Genomic DNA, 20,391 nt, shown 5'->3' with positions numbered 1-20,391 from the left:
AGAGAGATTGCTTGGTTAAAATATCTATAAGAGTGTTTTTCCCAGAGATCAGCAGGCAAAAAGTACTCCTTAAACACAGATTAAACCACAGTCATCTTTCGGAAAATTGGTCAAACAAAGTCATAAATCTGATAAATTCCACTTTGTCTTGTAATGGTGACTGCTGCCACTGAGTCTAACATCTAATCCATCGTCTGAAAGGTGTTCACCCTTATATAGCCTCTCCAAATATGACACCTTGCATAAAACTACACAGACACGTAGGCAGGCCTATGTTCAAAACCATTTGAGTTGACATAAGTGATATTTTATCCTACCTGCTGTGAACGTAATATCTAGAGAAGCCCTTTTCTGCAAACCCTATATGTTTTGCAGAGTGACAGAGTCATTGCTCTTTGTGTGCAAGTTCATACATATCTTTTTTTTTTTTTTTTTTTTATCATTTTCAGTTTGTTATGCAGCAGCAGGATCTTCTGACAAACCTGCTTTCCATACTGTAGCTGACTTTAAAAAGGCCCAGAGACCTACTAACACTATTATTATCTGTAAAAGTATCTATAACATCTGTAAAATGCAAAGTACTTTCAGGAAAACAAAGGCAAGAAATATACATTATTAATAATAAAATGCTAAATAGCAGAAATGTATATATAGAATGTGTATAGAATGTATGTATATGTCCCATTTTTTATATTCTTTATTTTGTGTCTGTATCTTGAAGCTGCTGTGACAACTAAATATCCATACTGCGGAATAAATAAAGTCATATCTTTATCTTTATAAGACATAAGAGAGACATATAAGACTTAAGTAATACTTAATCTGTGAGTAGGGCTGGGTGATAATTAAATATCATCATTTGTTGTCTTTAAATGGAATTATATTGTGATTAAATGAAATATTGAGATAACGTGATGGTGGAACTATAATGTTCATTTTGATTTTCATTTATTTATTTATTTATATTCCCTAATTAGTCCAACAACAGGGACATTTCCAGAGTTACAGCAGCAAAGTGGATAGCAAAATAACAATAAATAGTTCACAGCTGTATGAACTAGAAATATAGGAAAGGTATAAGCAATTAACAAGTAATATATATATGTATATATATATATATATATATATATATATATATATATATATATATATATATATATATATATTATATATATATATTTTTTTTTTTAATGTATAAAAAAATACAATTTCAACAAGAAGAAATAGGAAGTATTAAGAACAAAAAATGAAATAAAAATGTTTTGCAAAAAAATATGTAGAAAGGCTTTGACATAAAAAATAAACTTTTGAATTCAATATCCACAAACTGAAGACCCTGAATACACAAATATCGCGAGAATTTACGAGATCTGAAACTGACATTCTTGTGTAGCCATTCTGGCTCGAGACGATCTTGATATCCAATGAGCACGCACGTCCATGCGGATCCAAGATGGCCGCCAGTTTCCTCGAAAACCACCAGTAGTTTACGAGACCATGGTCCCAGTCAATCCATTCAGACAGTCGGCTAAAATCATGGCGTCCGGCAGCTCGGGGAGCAGAGTGTCCTGCGGGAGGGATTTGAATTGTGTGCCGGAGGTCGCTGACACTCTAGCTGCGGTCGCCAAACTCGGGTGAGGACATTTATTGACGTAGAATTGTGGTTTTGAGAGACAGGCGCCGGGTTTCCAGGACAATGTGTGTGCGTGGGTTTGCTAGCATAATGTCAGTGATGGTTGCTAAGCTAGCCGGTGAATTATCAACACGTGCCCAATCAAAGCGATGCTGATCCAGGTGTCAAGGGTTTATTTACTCATGCACACTAGTCTGGCAGCATTGCATAAGCTGCCTGGACAATAGTTATATAAGTATAAATAATTTAGTGTTTCACCTCTACTTGACATTATACATCATGTTGATGTTCTAACTGTGTGCTTTGTGTCTCTGGGGTGCAGGTTTGACTTCCTGTGCATGCCCCTCTTCCACTCGAGGTTCAAGAGAGAGTTTGAGTTGGAGCCCGCTAAATCCCGATCCGGAGCCCATACCCGGTCAGACCTGCTGCTGTGTGGAAGAGGTTTGTCATTAATATCTCTTTATCTTTTAACGTGGCAGGCGTTAAACTACTGTAAGGCCGGTGGTGGATGCATGTAATTAGGGATTTTGCTTTAAATTGTAACAACTTCAAATTAAGTTTTTTTTATAAAGCAGACAATGTGCAGTACATCTCAGACATAAAAGAAAAGAAAAAAAATCACAGTGACAGCATTTTATAAAAAAAAAAATTAAAGGAAGACCAAAAATAACCAAAATAATTATCAAGAAAACCATGGAAAATGTTTCAAAATGTGTCACCTGTTTCTAGGTAGACTTGGCATCCTATATAATATAAAACTTTATTCAAAATCAAAGCATGTTTCAAAAAATTACATTAAATTTCATCATGATTTTGGTTATTATCAAGAAAACCATGGAAGTACCAGAACCAGGACTGAGCAGAGCAGTGTGTCAGATACTGCTGCAGTGAAATGAGAGGCCTTGTTTTTGTCCACAGGCAGAGTTGCTTTAAAGTGACAACGAAGTGAAATTATCAAACCATTTGGCAATAGTATAACCATTCCATTTGCTACAGTTGTATAGTGCTGGAAAGCTTGAAAATGCACCTTGAAAAGACTTGAAAAGTGCTTGAATTTTAGTTTGGAAAATGTGTTGGGAACCCTGCATGTCCTATTTGGTGTATACATCAAATATTAACCTTTTTAACACCTACTGTGCATTCCAATAATTCCAGACTATTAATATTCATTCATTCATTATCTTTAACCGCTTATCCACACTCGGGATGGAGGCAATCCCAGCTGAAATTGGCTCTCATTCACTCCTACGGGCAATTTAGAGTCACCTCTTAAACCTAAGTGCATGTTTTTGGACTGTGGGAGGAAGCCGGAGTACCCGGTGAGAACCCACACTGACACAGGGAGAACATGCAAACTCCACACAGAAGAGCTGCAAGCCTGAGTCTAACTGTAATATTAATGTGCCAGAAAAAAATGGTTTAGATTTTGCGCCACATATACATTAGCCAAAGCTCAAGACACCATGTTATAATGATGTAGGATGTCCCAATTGTATGCACACTGCATGCAACAGTAGATCAACTAAAAGTACATAAAGCATTTGATTTTCCAACGCAGTGTTGGTTTGAACTAGAGGTGGGGGAAAATTGATACAGCATAGTATTGAGATATTTTGTGTGGAAATATTATATCTATTCATGGCTGCCAAGTATCGATATTTAGCGTTACAGCAGCTGGCGGGCTAACAGTATTTTTAGTGTTTTTCCGCTCAATTTTCTTAATATACTGGAGATACTGGTATCACATGAAACTAGAGGATTTAAGGAATCTATAGTCAGGATATCGTGTCGGGAAGTTGTTGAAATAACGATGCAAAGTTCGGCTTTTTTATGTTTCATTCAAAAAAATTCAGAGCAGTGAAGCTTCAAGTTTTGACTCATTGTGGAGAAATAAAAAGACTGCAGTGAGGTGAAAACACTGAGAATTTTCTCTTATTGGACAAAACAATTCTTGATTGAATTTAATTTTGTGGACACAAAATGCAGTTAAACAGTTAAATCTCAATATATATTGTATCGCAATACTCACCATATCGCAAAATGCTTAAAATTGCAATAATATCGTATCGTGACTAAAGTATCGGGATGAAATCGTATCGTGGGGCCGACACGCTGATTCACACCTCTAGTGATAATGATATAAGGAAATGTGTAGTGAATATTAAGTTAACTGGTTCTTATTTCTATCTAATTACTTAGACGGGGCAGATGCATGTATATGTATAGGGCTATATATACTGTATGTGTGTAAATGTTGATATATTTATGTACATCTGTTTAATGGTGTCTATGTGAGTATGTGTATGCATCTGGCCTACGCTGTTGTACTTTGTGTTTATTTTTCGGTTCGAAAAGAAGAAGAATAGTTGGAACAAACAAATTAAATATGGACATGTTATTATTGAGTTCTTAAATCGTTAGCCTCATAGCATAATTGCCTACGTAATTTTTTGGCCAAATTGCGATATCTGCCTAACTTAACTCTCCTACCACTGCTGCATCTTTCTGCCTTATTGCCTATGTTCTCCCTATCAGAACACTTGTTAGAGTCCAAAATCACTTTCTGCCTTAGTCATCTCTTTGACTTAGGCATTTTTGCCGCTACATACAAACCAAACAACATTAGATAGATAGATAGATAGATAGATAGATAGATAGATAGATAGATAGATAGATACTAAGATAGATAGATAGATATACTTTATTTATCCCAAGCTGGGAAATTACAGCGTAGCAGCAGCATTACACACAGAGACAATGACAACACAATTAAATACAAGAACAACCTAGACATACTTCAAGCAATAAAATATAAAAATACAATAAAAAATAAAGTGTCTAAAGAAGGAGATTGTATTAAGGAGTAGAATAGAATTCCAGTGCAGAATAAATATGTATATACAGTATAAAAATGTTGGTGCTATGAAACAAATAAGGTGCAATGAACAGTGTGCATAAAAAACACATAAAGTGCATAGACAGTATGTAATGAACCAGACTATTATCTGTTATTGTACAGGGTGATGGCATGTGGCAGGAAAGATTATTTACATGTTATATACATAATTTACATTATTTATATGTAAGAGAAAGATTGCCTTAGTCGAGGCATATTGTGCCTAAGTCACTTTTATCTGTTATGAAATCGATGTGTTTTTTTTTATGCAAACTTGTTCACACTTCTATTTGAACTTACTGTTACAATATCAATTAAAAATACCAATGGGCTTACAAAAAATTGTGTTTTTTCTTGTTTCCCGAAAACGTTCAAATATGACTTATGCAAATATGCTATGAGGCTAACGAAATGACTAAAGGAGCTGATAAGAAACTATAATAAGTCTGTTGGTGCTTTTTTTAAAAATCTCCATTGTGCTTCGTCTAGATTGGAACACCCTCATTGTGGGGAAGCTCTCTCCTTGGATCGATGCAGATTCAGAAATCGAGACAGAGCGCAGAAACTCGGAGGCTGTAAGTTTCTTCTTTGATGTACTAGTGGATGTTAATGATAAAAGGGTTCTTTGATCTCCTGATTTTATGGCGTGCTGAACTCTTCTTGTCCAGTGTGTCCTGCCTTCACCCTGATCCATCTGTCTCCCTTCATCATCTCTCCTCATTGCTCATTCTTCTCCTCGTGTTTCTCTCCAGGCTCTGACACAGGAGTTAAACTTCTCAGCCTACCTGGGTCTGCCCGTCTTCATGATCCCTCTAAGGGGTCCTCACAACGCCAATGTAGCCCGGGTCCTGCTAAACCACATCCACACCGGACACCATACCTCAAATGTAAGACAGAGCATTAACCCTTTGATGCACAACATGGTCTAAAGTGAACCGACTAAGTTTTTATATTCTATATCTTTGCAATGCATTCATTTCATCATTCAGTATTGCAGGTTTTCCTCAATTAACTTGTTTTTGATCATCATATGTCCTAATTTTTTGTTTTCATTTCTTACTTTTTGAGTAAAAACCCTTTTTTTATCACTACGCTTCTAATGCACAAGGTCATTTTTGACCCATGTTGTGCATTAGAAGGTGTTTATATGTTGTCACCAATTTAAAACCTGACGAAGAAGACACTAATATTAACTATCCTATTTTGTTAAATTGGTGTTTTTCCAATGGAAATTATTATTTGGTGGTTCTAATAAGTCTCAAATGTTAAAATATGTGATTTTCCAATGTAACCTGGTGGTTCTAACAACTCTTTTAAAGTGAAACCTTCAAAATAAAACAAACATAGTTACACATATACTCAAATTGTTAATTTAGTGAATCACTTTTTGTATCACTACGCTTCTAATGCACAAGGTCATTTTTGACCCATGTGTGTAAACTTGATGTTATAATACAAAAAATATTTTTCTTCATAAAATATGAAAGGAAAAATGGATATAATGATCTGTTGTAATAAAGAAAATATATTCAAACACACAGCAGCATGAAATAACGTGGGGAATTAACCTTCTGGAGTCCACAAAAGCGCCGGAGAGCCCTGCTGCTGTCAGCTTCCCTCTAAAGTTTTGGCTTTTCTAGAAGTTTCCATGTCCCATTATCGCATCAACTCTTTTTCAGCAAAGGTTAAAACTACCTTGACCAAGTAAAAAAAAAAAACATGATTTTACTGAAGTTTTTGAAGAGATTTGTTTGAATTTTGCAGTGTGCATTCAGCATTTCAATGCATTTTTAATGCAATCTTTTGTGTTTAATGTTTTTTATGTGTTTTTTTTTGTAAATTTTTTGGTGTTTTTTGTGTAATTTTTATGTGTTTTTTTGTGTGTTTTTATGTGTTTTTTTGTAATTGTATTGTGTTTTTTATGTTGTTTTTTTGTGTTTTTTGTATTTTTTGTGTTTCTGTGTTCAAAATGTTGATCCAGTATGTCAAAATGAATAATCAGGTCATATATGTGAGGTTGTACTGAAAACAATGATACCAACATGGCATAGTGAACACTTTTTAAGTGGTTTATACAGGCAGAATGAAAAAGAGTCCAAAACCAACAGAATAGCCTCAGACTCCAAAGGCTTAATGCGGCTCATTTTTGACCTCATCATGTTGAGCATTAGAAGGTGTTTATATGTTGAGCATCAAAGGGTTAACAAGCTGCACAAGTAGATTGGATTTTATCTCTCAGACAGACAGACGGCTGAATTAATTATCTAACCGTTGTTGTCCCCGTTCTGTCTCTGATTAGTTCTGGATTCGTGTCCCGCTGATGGCATCAGAGGACGTGCGGGAGGATCTGATCGAGAACGAGCCGAGCACTTCCATCGATGAAGGAATAGTTGATGAGAGGACCTGGAGCTGGTGGGTTTCACCCCGACTACACTTCCCGAGCGGCCGAGTGCCGTCTGCATGCTAAAACAGCCGCCATTGATTTCCTTTAAGAATCGTGACTCATTCTGTTTACTTGCCTCTGCTCCTTTAGGTGGCACTCATTCAGAACCCTTTGTGACTACAACAACAGGATCTGTCTGGGTGAGAGAGAGAGAGAGCACAGCGCAGCATCAGCCTGTGGCCCAGTCACTGCATTAAGGAATAATTATGTCGCTGTCTGCCACTAAAAATGCTCTTTTTGTTTTGTATTCCTGAAGCTATTGAGATCGGAGCAGACATCCCGTCAGACTCAGTGATCGATAAGTGGCTCGGGGAACCCATCAAAGCAGCCATACTCCCCACCAACATCTTCCTGACTAATAAGAAGGGCTTCCCTGTTCTGTCCAAAGCCCACCAGCGGATAATCTTCAGTCTATTCAAGGTATGAAGCCACATTTCAACTGACAGAGACGCTGTTTCCATTGGGCAGCCAAGTGGCTGTATCCTAATGTCAAGGATCCTTCCTTGGTGGGATCCTTCCTTCAGAGTCGGGTCCTCCAGAGGCCAGAGTCCGTCCTTTCACAGTAATAACGCATGAATATAATGGAGCAGCCTTCAGAGTGTGCAGGTGTAATGCGTAACTGGACGTCCTGCTTAAATTCACCAATTCACGACATGATGTAGCTTTAGCATCAGCACTCTGCCACATATTTGTGGAAATGGAAGAAGGTGCTTTAAGGTTGAATCTCCACGATTTAGGAAGTAAAAGCCACAAAGATAGATAGATAGATACTTAGATCGATACTTAGATAGATACTTAGATCGATACTTAGATAGATACTTTGATAGATACTTTGATAGATACTTAGATAGATACTTAGATACTTTGATAGATACTTAGATACTTTGATAGATACTTAGATAGATACTTGGATAGATACTTTGATAGATACTTAGATACTTTGATAGATACTTAGATACTTGGATAGATACTTTGATAGATACTTAGATACTTTGATAGATACTTAGATACTTGGATGGATAGATAGATAGATAGATACTTAGATAGATAGATAGATACTTAGATAGCTGATAGATGGCTGTCCACTTGTGTTCACTCAGACCACATTTTACTGCTAAATGGAAACGGGGTCGTAGGTCACCAGCCAAATGCTGCAGTGTTTGAACTAAAACGGTCTCTTTTCTTAGCTGGAGGCGCAGTTCATCTTCACAGGCACCAGCCGCCACACTGAGAAGGACTTCCGCTCCTACCTGCAGTACCTGGAATACCTCAACCAGAACCGGCCTGCTCCCAACGCCTACGAGCTCTTCGCCAAGGGCTACGAAGACTACCTGCAGTCTCCCCTCCAGGTCAGGAATATATTAATATATATATATCATATATCTTCACATATTTGAGATTTCCTTTTGATGAAGACTGAAGGTTTTTTTTTCTCCCTTTAGCCGCTCATGGACAACCTGGAGTCTCAGACATATGAAGTGTTTGAGAAGGATCCTATAAAATACTCCCAGTACCAACAGGTAAGATCATCAAACAATGAAGTCAGCTGTTCAAATCACACACACACACACACACACACACACACACACACGTCCAAGTCTGTGTATATTTAGTGGATTTCTCTACACTGTGGGTAAGTTGCAGGCTCATGTGTGTAGCTTACTGGGGAAAATAATGTAAAGAAGCCACTGGTTTGGTAGCGTATTCAAGACAGAAATATAAAGGGTCCCATCGTTAAAGTAGTTGGGGTGTGGTGTTGAGTCACATAATGGCTAAAGAAAAACATTAAGTCTTAGCTACTTGGCATATACAAATATATGACTTTAATTTCAGTAAGTCTACAAAATGTTAAACAAAGTTCATTGTCAGGATTTTTCTCCCTGTTACCTTAATTTAAAGAATGAAATAATTTCCCTGTTTTCAGGTTAGGTATATGCTTGAATTTTAATATAATCTGGTGTTTTATCTGACCAATAAATAATGTAAATCAAAAAAATCTCCTTAAAAGTTGAAATGATATTATCCCATGTGACATGTTTTTTGTCTCCTGAAGTGTCAGACGGGGTGAGGTAATAGAGAAAAAAGACCTTATGTACATGTTTTTTTTACAATTGCATTTATAGTAACATTTCAGTTAAAACCAACAATACTAAACACCTAATCCAAAGGCTTTCCACCACTGTCAGTCACGTGTATCCAGGACTGTTTATGCCTTTTGAAATGACTCCAAACTTCATCAGCTGGTTCAGTCTGACTCAGCAGATGTGGACTGTTGGGACTGGCTGCTTCTTTCAGACAGCTTCTCCCTTCTGATTTCTCTGCTGTATTCTGGGCTGAGCGATGCCCCAGGAGACTGTGATTACTTTAAAGAAATACAATAACGAGTGAGCTTTTTCTCTGTTATCCTGAAAAAAATATTAATAGGTGTATGAGATGTTGTGGAGATGCTGGGTCTAGCTGTGTGAGACTACAGTTGGTTTGACCACAGAGATACTAGTGATAACTGGCCTGACTGCAGCCTCAGTCACCTCCAGACAACTCTGAAAACATGATGTATTAAAACCACAAAATTCAGAAACACAATACTTGAACTACAGTATCAAAATGGCCAAAAAAAGACACAAAATGACAGAAAAAACTAAATTACTTAAAAAAAGTCACAAAATGACAGAAAAAGACACAAAATTACAGAAAAAACTAAATTACTGTTAAAAGTCACAAAATTACCAAAAAGGACACAGAATTACTAAAAAAGAGATACAAAATTATTTTTTTTAAAAAGACACAGAATTACCAAAAAAGAGACACAAAATTATTTTAAAAAAAGACACAGAATTACCAAAAAAGAGACACAAAATTATTTTAAAAAAAGACACAGAATTACCAAAAAAGACAAAAAATTATTTAAAAAAAACACAAAATTACCAAAAAAAGTAATTAAAGGGACCTTCCACACACAACACAGTAAAGTGTCATTCATATAAAACTCACATTAAACTTTCATATCAAGGTGGGGGCCACAAAATATCGTCACAAGGGCCGCAATTGGCCCGCGGGCCGCAAGTTTGCGACCCATGCAATAGGGTATTAATATTATAATTGAGTTTATTGTATAACAATGCATCATATTTTGCAAATATGTAAAATCTTCATTTGCAAAGAAACAACTATTGATGACTGCCAGTAATAAAAACAATGTGTGAGTTCATTTCATATATATTTGTTTCTGATCAATGATTAAATGAAATTAATAATTCCCCACTGCTCAGGCCAGGCAGGCTGCCTCCCCCAGTATAATGGAAGTAGAAACAGTGATGGGAGAGCGTGTGCAGACAGGACAGATTGCTGACGCAGCACTCTGACACCACTCACATGTCTTTGTGTTGCTGTGAAGTTTGGTTTGATGAGACACTCAACATACTGATGCTGCTGCTCTGTCCTTGTGTCTCCAGGCTGTATATAAATGTCTACTTGACAGAGTTCCAGAGGAGCAGAAAGACACAAACGTTCAGTGAGTATCTGCTCCCAAAACTGTAGAGTTTGACTACTTAAACTGCTGTTGGTGTCTGGTTGAGTTTTAAATGTTCCAGCCTAGACACACTTCCTTATAAAGCTCCATATGATGCCTGTAGTAGTTGAAGAAGGGACCATATTTGCAGCCTGTAAAGTGAGGCCTCTCTCTCCAGGGTGCTGATGGTGCTGGGAGCAGGGCGGGGTCCTCTGGTCAACGCGTCGCTGCGTGCTGCCAGACAGGCAGACAGGAAGCTGAAGGTGTATGCTGTGGAGAAAAACCCCAATGCTGTAATCACGTGAGTGGAATACACATCTGTCCCCAAGTGGGTGAATATTTAAGTTTAATTTTTATCATCACCAGAGGCCCAAACGATACGATTATCAGGGTTGGTACAGGTGTTTGAAATCCTTGAAAATGCCTGACTTTAAATGTTTTTCAAGGTTTAAAAGTGCTTCAAGGATTTTGGATATAGTGCTTGTAAATGCTTGAAATTCTTCCTGTATTTCTCTTCAATCTGACTATATCCATCTATAGACTATAGATAATCACATGTTCAATGTAGAAAAATAATGAGTAGCCTATCTGAAATGAAGACCGTTCCTCCTAAAAGTGTAACACCATCTCTGTTGGTATGGTTCAGTGAAATCTCCCCCTTTTAGTATGTAAGTACTCATCTAAAACATGCAATTTACAACAGGTGGAAGATACTGGAAAAGCTTGAAAATGGACCTGGAAAGTCCTTGAAAAATGCTTGAATTTGACCACTGCTAAATTGTACGAACCTTGGATTATTATCCCGATACTTGAGTCATGATACGATATTATTGTGATTTTAAGCGTTTTGTGATACAATATATTGCGATTTAACTGTTTAACTGCATTTTGTGTCCACGAAATTAAATTCAATCAAGAATTGTTTTGTCAAATAAGAGAAAATTCTCAGTCTGTTCATCTCACTTCAGTCTTTTTATTTCTCCACAATGAGAGTCAAAGCCACAGACTGACCAACAAAGTATTCAGTCAAACTGAACTCAACTGATAACAAACATGTTGGACGACAACAACTGCAGCATTTTATCAAACTTTCACAAACAACAAGCTTCACTGCTCTAAATTTTTTTGAATGAAACACAAAAAAAGCCGAACTTTGCAGCGTTATTTCGACAACTTTCCGAAACGATATCCTGACACACACAATGACTATAGATTCCTTAGATCAGGTGTGGTCAACCTGTGGCTCCAGAGCCTCATGTGGCTCTTTAGGCCGCCTGCAGGGTCCCCCCATGGCTGAGACAAAAAAATTATATATATATTTTTACATTTAAATTTTCATTTATCAATGGTGTAGACCACGACACGTACAAACGATTTATATTCTTCAATTGTAAAATTGTATAGCCTTTTTACAGCATATTAAAAAAGTTTTGACATTTAAGTCAACTAAAATGGGGGGGGGGGGGGGATTAGTATCGTATCCGGATACAACGTTTTAGTATCGATACTTTTTTGAGTATCGATATTTTTGACAACCCTAATACTTAATATTAGTAAAGCATAGACATTTTTTAATGTTGGTGTTGATTCAATGCATTTGAAACATTTTCTCTGCTCCGTACCTGTCCAGGCTGGAGAACTGGCGCTTTGAGGAGTGGGGGGATCAGGTGACGGTGGTGTCATGTGACATGCGGGACTGGGCCGCACCGGAGAAAGCCGACATCATCGTCAGCGAGCTGCTGGGCTCGTTTGGTGACAACGAACTTTCCCCCGAGTGCTTAGACGGAGCGCAGCACTTCCTCAAAGGTACTTCAGTCAGCTGTCTGTTCCCCTTCTTCACCTGATCAAACACATGAAGCATCCTTCAGCTGTTTACCACATCAAACATGAGCCAAGCATCCGTCATCCTCCATTACCTTCCATGCTTCCTCGCAGCTCCAATCACTTTCCCTTCTCCTCTCTCAGATGACGGAGTGAGCATCCCCTGCTCCTACACCTCCTTCCTGGCTCCTCTGTCCTCCTCCAAGCTCTACAACGAGGTGCGGGGCTGCCGGGAGCGCAACAAGGACCCAGAGTGCCACTTTGAGACCCCCTACGTGGTGCGCCTCCATAACTTCCACCAGTTGGCCGAACCCAAAGCGTGCTTCACCTTCAAACACCCCACAACAGGTAGAAACACACCTTCATTTATAGTGTGAACGCCCACAAACAAGGACATTTTGACTACTGATGGGAATTATTAATCGATGTTCAATTAATGGTCGTTAAGAATTTGGTCGATCACGATACACATGTTCATTTATGCTTGAAATCAACACAAAAGAACAGAATGGTAGTAAAAAAAATAAAAGTAATTAAAAAAAAAACCAAACAAATAAAAACCTAGGTAGAGTCAAATCAAATATCAAAACAATAATTTTTACAGTTCAGTTCTGTGGCCGTACGTCAATAAACCAATAAGCTGAGAATTAAGTTGGATAAAGCTTCAGTTTACAAACTGAAAGTTGCAATAACAATTATAAAACACACAGAAACACAAGAGGATTAATTTCAGCAAAACTATCTTACTGTATCAAACCTTGCTAGCATGAATTACTGAGTTTAATTTGATCCAAAACTTATTTAAACACAAAAACACATTTAAATATGAAGATTACTGTGGAAACTAATCTCATGCCTCTTCGGGGGCTAAAACATAAAACATTGAACTTCTTGACGTTATCTTTACAGTTTTATCCCACTTGAGTTAGTTTTACGAACGACAGGAAGTCGATCAAAACAGGCTTTTGCATAGAACTGAAAATATATCTTTTATTTTGCCCATGTATGCATGCAGCGATTAACTGATTAATTGATCGTTATAGATAATCGAGTTGGCAGGTTTCATCCCTACTATCAATACATAAAGGTGTCCAGTGATCATAAATGTTTGGTCCTATAAGAAAATCAGAAACTGAAAAGGCTGTTCCCATTCTGCTGAATATCTTGATGGCAGTACATTTTTATTCAAGTGATTTGTAGGAAAATTGAAGCAAACATTTTTACTTTTTTGGCCTGAGTATATATCTGAGATTGTTACTACTGCTACATTCTTAATTTTTATAAATTAAATATGTAGTACTTTAGCACCTACACCCAACATAAAACATTGAACTCCCTGACGTTATCGTTACAGTATCATCTCAGTTGATTTAGTTTTACAATTGACACGATCAAGTCTCTTTTAGTCCTTTCAAAATAAAAGCGTCCGTTATCAAAACAGGCTTTTGCATTGAACTGTATATATATCTTTTATTTTTCCCATGTATGCATGTTTTTATCCAAACTGGACAATGTATAAAAACATAGCGATTAATTTTATATTTTATAGTTGGCAGGTTTCTCCCCATCCCTTATTTTGAAACATGTTCCTGTGCTGACCACCTTTTTCTGTCTGGTTTCAGATATGAACAATAACCGGTATCAGTGCCTCAAGTTCTCCGTGGGCTGTAACTCGGTGCTCCATGGTTTCGCCGGCTACTTTGAGACCACGCTGTACAAAGACGTCACACTCAGTAAGTCCTCTTCTATAAAGAAGAAGACGTGTTGTTATTGTTGCTCAGATTAGAACAAAAGGTAAATGTTTCCTTTGTTTTTTGTGTTTGCTGCAGGTATAAAACCAGAAACACATTCACCTGGAATGTTCTCCTGGTTCCCCATCCTCTTCCCCCTGAAAGTAAGTTCTAATGAGTCTGAGTTTAACAATACTGCTGCAACCAACTTCACACAACACTAGTAGAGTTTCTCTGCTCTTCACTGATGCTTGAAATGTTTTGGTTTGCTACAATGTTCCACTCCTGCTCTCTCTTTCTTCATCTGGTCTTGAATGTTCTGTAGCGACTACAGAACGTGCTGTACCCTCTAACCAGCAGATACACAACACACTATTAATATGGCACGTACATTTTATAACATTGTTAAAAAACACACAGATAATCTAACGTCATTTCTACACTTTAATCAAGTACAGTATTGGGGGGTGCTCCGACAAATTTAATAAAACTTGGAATCCCATTCTTTTAACTTAATCGAGTCCATTCCATCCTTAGATGATTAAGATAGATGGTTCTAATTAAGATAAACTGATACAACTTTTAAATGGCCAGTAATTGTTTTTGGGATGTTGGTTCGGTGGTCGAACTCTAGGCACAACATATACAAATTATTAGAGCAAATTTTATTTTTTTTCCCCCCCAAGTATTCTGGATCCCTCCTCTAAATGTCCCTTTGTATTTAAATTTTTAAATTTTACATTTTTGTTTATTTTATTTTTTTTTTATAATTCTGTGTCTTTTTTTTATATAATTCTGTGTCTTTTTTGGTAATTTTGTGTCTTTTTTAGTCATTTTGTGGTCTTTTTGTGTCCTTTTTTTGGTAATTTTGTGACTTCTTTTTAAGTAATTTAGGGTTTTTTCCAGTTATGTTGTCTTTTTTGGTCAATTTGTCTTTTTTTGGTAATTTTGTGTCTTTTTGGGGTCATTTTGTGTCCTTTTTTTGGTCAATTGGCATCTTTTTTTGGTAATTTTGTGTCTTTTTTTTAAGTAATTTAGTGTTTTTTCAGTCATGTGTCTTTTTTTGGTCAATTTGTGTCTTTTTTTGTCATTTTGTCTTTTTTAAGTAATTTAGTTGTTTTTTTTCCCGTCATTTTGTGTCTTTTTGGGGTCTTTTTGTGTCCTTTTTTTGGTCAATTTGTGCCTCTTTTTTTGGTCATTTTGTGTCTTTTTTAAAGTAATTTAGGGTTTTTTTTAGTCATGTTGTGTCTTTTTTGGTCAATGTGTCTTTTTTTAGTAATTTTGTGTCTTTTTTAAGTAATTTAGGTTTTTTTCTGTCATTTTGTGTCTTTTTTTTTTTTCACCCCAGTGAGGTAATTTGAGTTTGAGACCCCTGCTCTAAATGAATCCCTTGTTCTTCCTTCCAATAGCAACCCATCCCCATCTCCCGGGACGATGATGTCACAGTGCGATTCTGGCGCTGCAACAACGGGAAGAAGGTTTGGTACGAGTGGGCCGTGACCGAGCCGTCCAGCTCCGCCATCCACAACCCAGCAGGACGCTCCTACACCATCGGCCTGTGAAGACGCCACACACACACACACACACACACACACACACACACACACACACACAGGTTTCTGTAAGACGAGGTGTCCCGGCTCCTTTTATATACACGGTTTAAACCTGGACTCGTGGTGCAAAAAACCCTTAATCAGGGTTTTTATAATTCCCAGTTGAAGGCACTTTTGAAATGAAAACGTCTGTTTCTTCAGGACTTCCACCTCCACAAACTGTATGTTGCTGTGTTCAGATATAGGTCAAACCCCTCACCACTGGTTCATCTTTTTCAATCTTTTCTTCCCCAGAACTGACACACACACACACACACACACACACACTCAATCCAACCTTTGCCTTATCAAACACACATTCCATACCACACTGACATACTGATGAAACACACACACACACACACACACACACACACACGAGGGTCCGAGGCTATTCAGGTCACATACCGTATCGTTTGGGGGGGGCTGTGTCTTCATACCCGTTTGTTTTTTTTTGTTTTTCTGTATGTTTGAACCATGTCAATAAAAACAACGCTGTAATGTTCTCCAATATGCTTTTCACTTTATTTGGTACCAACATGCACTGTGGGGTTTTGGGTTGGGAATGTAAATCTATCTGTGAAAGCAAGAAGCATGCATGCGTGTGTTCTTGTACTTCCTACGTAGTGAGGACCAGAACACGATTTTGTTATTAAACTTTTTATTTGAAGAAAAACAAAACAGCACATACATGTTGCTCTACATCTTGTAAATATCAAGTATCAAGTTTTTCATCAAAATGTAAAAAGAAAAAAAACGGTTTTTAAAAAAATTAAAGAGAAGAAAAAAATATATAGAAATAAAATCAAAATCACATCCTTGCAAAAGCATGTACTCTCTATCACAATACTCCTATAAAGACATACGTATACCTAAATTAATAGGCAACTTGAAAATCAGAAAAAAATAGACAATAATAATTAGAAAATCACAATAACAACCGTATTAATAGTGAGTTTATCTGCCCCATGTGCACCTTCCTTCATCCATGTTTTCTTCTGCAAATAGTATCTTATCATGGGGTGATAACATTGATGACAAGAGCAACATCAAGTCAAATGATAATACTAGTAAATTAAATAAAGATAGTTTGCTGTATACATGTATAGCACTGACTAATACTAATATAGTTATTGAAACCGAAACAAAAAACGTCCAGATGAGTGGAGTCAAGAACTCGAGAGGGGGATTAGACACGTTTTTAACCAACACAGTGAGGACATTTTGGCTGGTCCTCACTTTAAATGCTTTTTTTGAGAGCTCAGACTTTAGGAGTTCAGGTTACATTAGGTTCATGTAAAGGTAACCATGTATCATGGTTAGGGTTGGGCATTTAGTTGTGATAGTGGAGTATGGGTAAGGATTAATTTAAGGGGCTCGGGATCAAGGTTATTATAGTTAACGAAAAGGAAACTAAATAACAAACTAGAATTGAAAAAACGTTTTCGTTAACTAAAAAAAAAAAGAGTTTAAAAGTAAAAAACGATAACTAACAAACTATTGTGTGGTTACAAAACTAACTAAAATTATCGTGAAAATGTCCTTCATTTTCATTTTTGTTAACTTTTTTCATACATAATGAAGATGGATCAGACAATGGAAATAAAGGTAAAATTTACTGTGACCTCTTTTAATCTCCCACCCAACAAATACCCCATTACAAAAAACTAAAACTAATAAAAACTAAACTAAAACTAGCAAACTCACTCTAAAAAAATCATTAAAACTAACTGAATTTGAAAACAAATGAAAAATCCCAAACTATTATAACCTTGGTAGTGAATTCACTGTTCCAATGAGGGTCCTCACAAAGATAGAAGTACAAGAATGTGTGTGTCCAGTTCATATCTCTCTGATCGTAAGTCAGACTGACCTCAGATTTTGTATGTGTCTTCCACATGGCACAAAGGTGTGCATCCTCAATTTTGAAGATTTTTGAAATCATTTTTCAAAATATTATTTACGTAGGCAGCAACACGTCCGATCGGACGCCTTTTACAGTAGCTCCGCCCCCTTGTGTGATAGGCCTACACCTGGTCAGTAACACAATTCACTCTGGATTTCCACCCTGACTCATCTCATCTGGAAGTCTATTTAGCCTACCTATCTTTAGGAGTTTTAAAGTGGCTACAAGGCTCCATTTAACAATAATATTCTAATAGTTTCCAGCGAATATCAATGTTTAATGTGTATGTGCTGGCTGGTGTGGTACCTTATGAAAAGTAAGTGTTGCATGATTGTTTATTTTTCTTAAAATAACTTTCTGTCTCAATGTACATCCATGTATTACCCAATATACACTTTGTATATTAACACTATGCGTATAGAGTATTACACCTCATTGTACATCCCACTTTCACACACAACCTCATTTGGCCATAACTGAAAAATCTCCTTAATCTCCCAAGATACGAATACATACGGGCACAGCACTAGTTATTTAAATGTTTTTTAGTTAGTGTGACTAAGCTGGCGAGCTAAGTGTGTGTGTCCAGAAGACATCACCCTCCGATGATGATGATGATGAAGAGCTGCTGCACCACGAGGACTTGTATCAGTAGTATTCTTGGCTCTCACTAACCTAATGTGTAGCCCAGCAGAGGTAGAACTGGCAGGTGTGCTGTTTAAATTTAATTTGAGTGGAAATTCATTATCCCGAGAGCATTGAACCTCATTAGCACAGGTTGAAGCTCCGTCTGATGCAACAAAACTTAGTCATCAGTTAGAGACTTGACACTAAAATGCTCTCTTGACAAGTGTGTTTCTGCCTCGGTGCCACTGTCAAGATCAATTTAACTCTCACACACACTACAAAAGCACTTAAATATGCTCTTCAATCATGGCCGACAGTGATCCGGCTCAGTGTGATGTAATGCCAGCGTTAGCATTTCTGGAGCCTGACACACTCATTCACCCTGGCTTAGTTCAACATTACCATTACTTATGAGTGTTGAGAGTGCAGCCTGTCGGCTCTTATCATGCTGCATACACTAGTGTGCACATATCTTAGAAGGTGCGGTTGTTCAAGATAGAAACACACAATTTGCGTCAAAAGAGGATTTTTAAGTGTTTTGCCTGCTTGAGCAATTCTGAACTCTATGGAATCTTTTTTTGGCTATTTTGTCTATTTTTGAATCCTTTTCATCCTGCCTGTATACACCACTTAAACATGTTTAAATGCCATGTTGGTATATTTTGATAATAATTATTTTTTAATTCTGACTTACTGGATCAACATTTGGACCAAAAAGAAACAAAAGAAAACCAACATAAATGTGATCTTGTGATTGTGTGTGATCCTGTCATCAACTCTGGTTTCTATTCTAGTGGGACTATTTTATTTGTGTCTTGTGTGTTTAGCCGAACAATTTTTGTCATTTTGTGTCTTTTTTGGTCATTTTGTCTTTTTGTGTGTCTTTTTTAGTTAATTTGTGTTTTCTTGCATCTTTTTTGTCATTTTGTGTCTTTTTTTTTAGTCAGTTTGTGTCTTTTTGATCATTTTGTGTCTTTTTGTGTCTTCTGTGTTTTTTTGGTCATTTTGTGTCTTTTTTAGTCATTTTGTGTCTTTTAATCATTTTGTGCCTTTTTTTAGTCATTTTGTGTATTTTTGTAATAATTTTGTGTCTTTTTGTGTATTTTTTTGATCATTTTGTGTCTTTTTGAGTCATTTTGTGTCATTTTTGGTCATTTTGTGTCTTTTTATGATCTTTTTGTGTCTTATTTGATAATATTGTGTCTTTTTTTTAGTCATTTTGTGTCTTTTTTTAGTCATTTTGTGTTTTTTTTTATCATTTTGTGTCTTTTTGGGTCATTTTGTGTCATTTTTGGTCATTTTGTGTCTTTTTTGATCATTTTGTGTCTTTTTTAGTCATTTTGTGTCTTTTTTTAGTCATTTTGTGTCTTTTTTTAATCATTTTGTGTCTTTTTTAGTCCTTTAGTCCAACATAAAATGTGATTTTGAATCTTTTTTTACTTTCAAAACACTATCATGCTCAATAAAGAATTTGAAATGTTGCAAATGTGAACAAAGGTGTCAAATCTCACATATAAGAGGGTTCCATCCAGTTCTATCATTTTATACTAAATATATTTGAGCTTGTCTCCAGTTTTACTTGGTATATCATCATCAAACTGAAACTGGCCTCATGGAGTTTACAGCCAGAACTTTAGAGGTAAATTTACAGTAGGGCTCCACGCTGCTTTGTTTTCTAGTCTGGATGGAGTCAACAAGTCTGGATTATTTGGAGCTTTTGGAGACTCCACAGGGTTAAATTTAAAAAATGCAGACAGTAAATGAATCCATGTAAAATCAAACACTGTAAAGCATAATTATCTTATTCAGGAGAGTATAATTACTTGTAAGTTGAAATGCTGACACAAGTAATATAAAGATTGTATTATTTTGACATTACATATGAAATTGAACAACCATTTAAATTTTCAGCAAATAAGATTAATAATTAATTTTAATCTACTTTTGCAAAAAAGAAAATGGATAGATACTTTATTACTTTATTTACCCCAAGGGAAATTCAAGCATCCAGTTGCAGCATTCAAACATACATTAAAAATAAACTTAACCTATAAATAACTGACCTATGATCAATATGAATTTACATTAAAACCTTTCTCTAAAATATAAAAATCCTTGACCATTAATGAGCTGACACTGCTATAATTTGATAATTATAAATAATTACAAATATTTTTTTAAAATTGGTCTGTTTTTCTTGTTTGTTTGTTTGTTTGTTTTTGCTTAAATGAACAT

At 36.4% G+C, this 20,391-nt stretch overlaps 1 protein-coding gene across 1 annotated transcript; it reads left to right on the top strand.

The window, feature by feature from the left end:
- The first annotated feature begins 1,425 nt into the window (after positions 1–1,425).
- prmt5 (protein arginine methyltransferase 5) lies at positions 1,426–16,134 on the top strand. Its single transcript, XM_059344644.1, has 16 exons — positions 1,426–1,634; positions 1,956–2,074; positions 5,019–5,104; positions 5,282–5,416; positions 6,829–6,941; positions 7,063–7,112; positions 7,229–7,392; positions 8,160–8,321; positions 8,415–8,492; positions 10,425–10,483; positions 10,659–10,781; positions 12,111–12,286; positions 12,446–12,649; positions 13,924–14,034; positions 14,131–14,195; positions 15,441–16,134. Exons 1-16 carry the CDS (start codon positions 1,441–1,443, stop codon positions 15,591–15,593), a joined length of 1,992 nt encoding a protein of 663 aa, XP_059200627.1. The 5' UTR covers positions 1,426–1,440; the 3' UTR covers positions 15,594–16,134.
- Positions 16,135–20,391: the final 4,257 nt, after the last annotated feature.

Source organism: Centropristis striata, chromosome 11 (genome assembly GCF_030273125.1).
Source record: "Centropristis striata isolate RG_2023a ecotype Rhode Island chromosome 11, C.striata_1.0, whole genome shotgun sequence".
NCBI lineage: Eukaryota > Metazoa > Chordata > Actinopteri > Perciformes > Serranidae > Centropristis > Centropristis striata.
This window is presented reverse-complemented; position numbering and strand designations above follow the sequence as displayed.

Coding starts and splice junctions, on each gene's coding strand:
- prmt5 (XM_059344644.1), top strand. CDS start 1,441: ATGCGGATCCAAGATGGCCGCCAGTTTCCTCGAAAACCACCAGTAGTT. Junction 5,417..6,828: donor CCGGACACCATACCTCAAAT/GTAAGACAGAGC, acceptor GTCTCTGATTAG/TTCTGGATTCGTGTCCCGCT. Junction 12,287..12,445: donor AGCGCAGCACTTCCTCAAAG/GTACTTCAGTCA, acceptor CTCCTCTCTCAG/ATGACGGAGTGAGCATCCCC.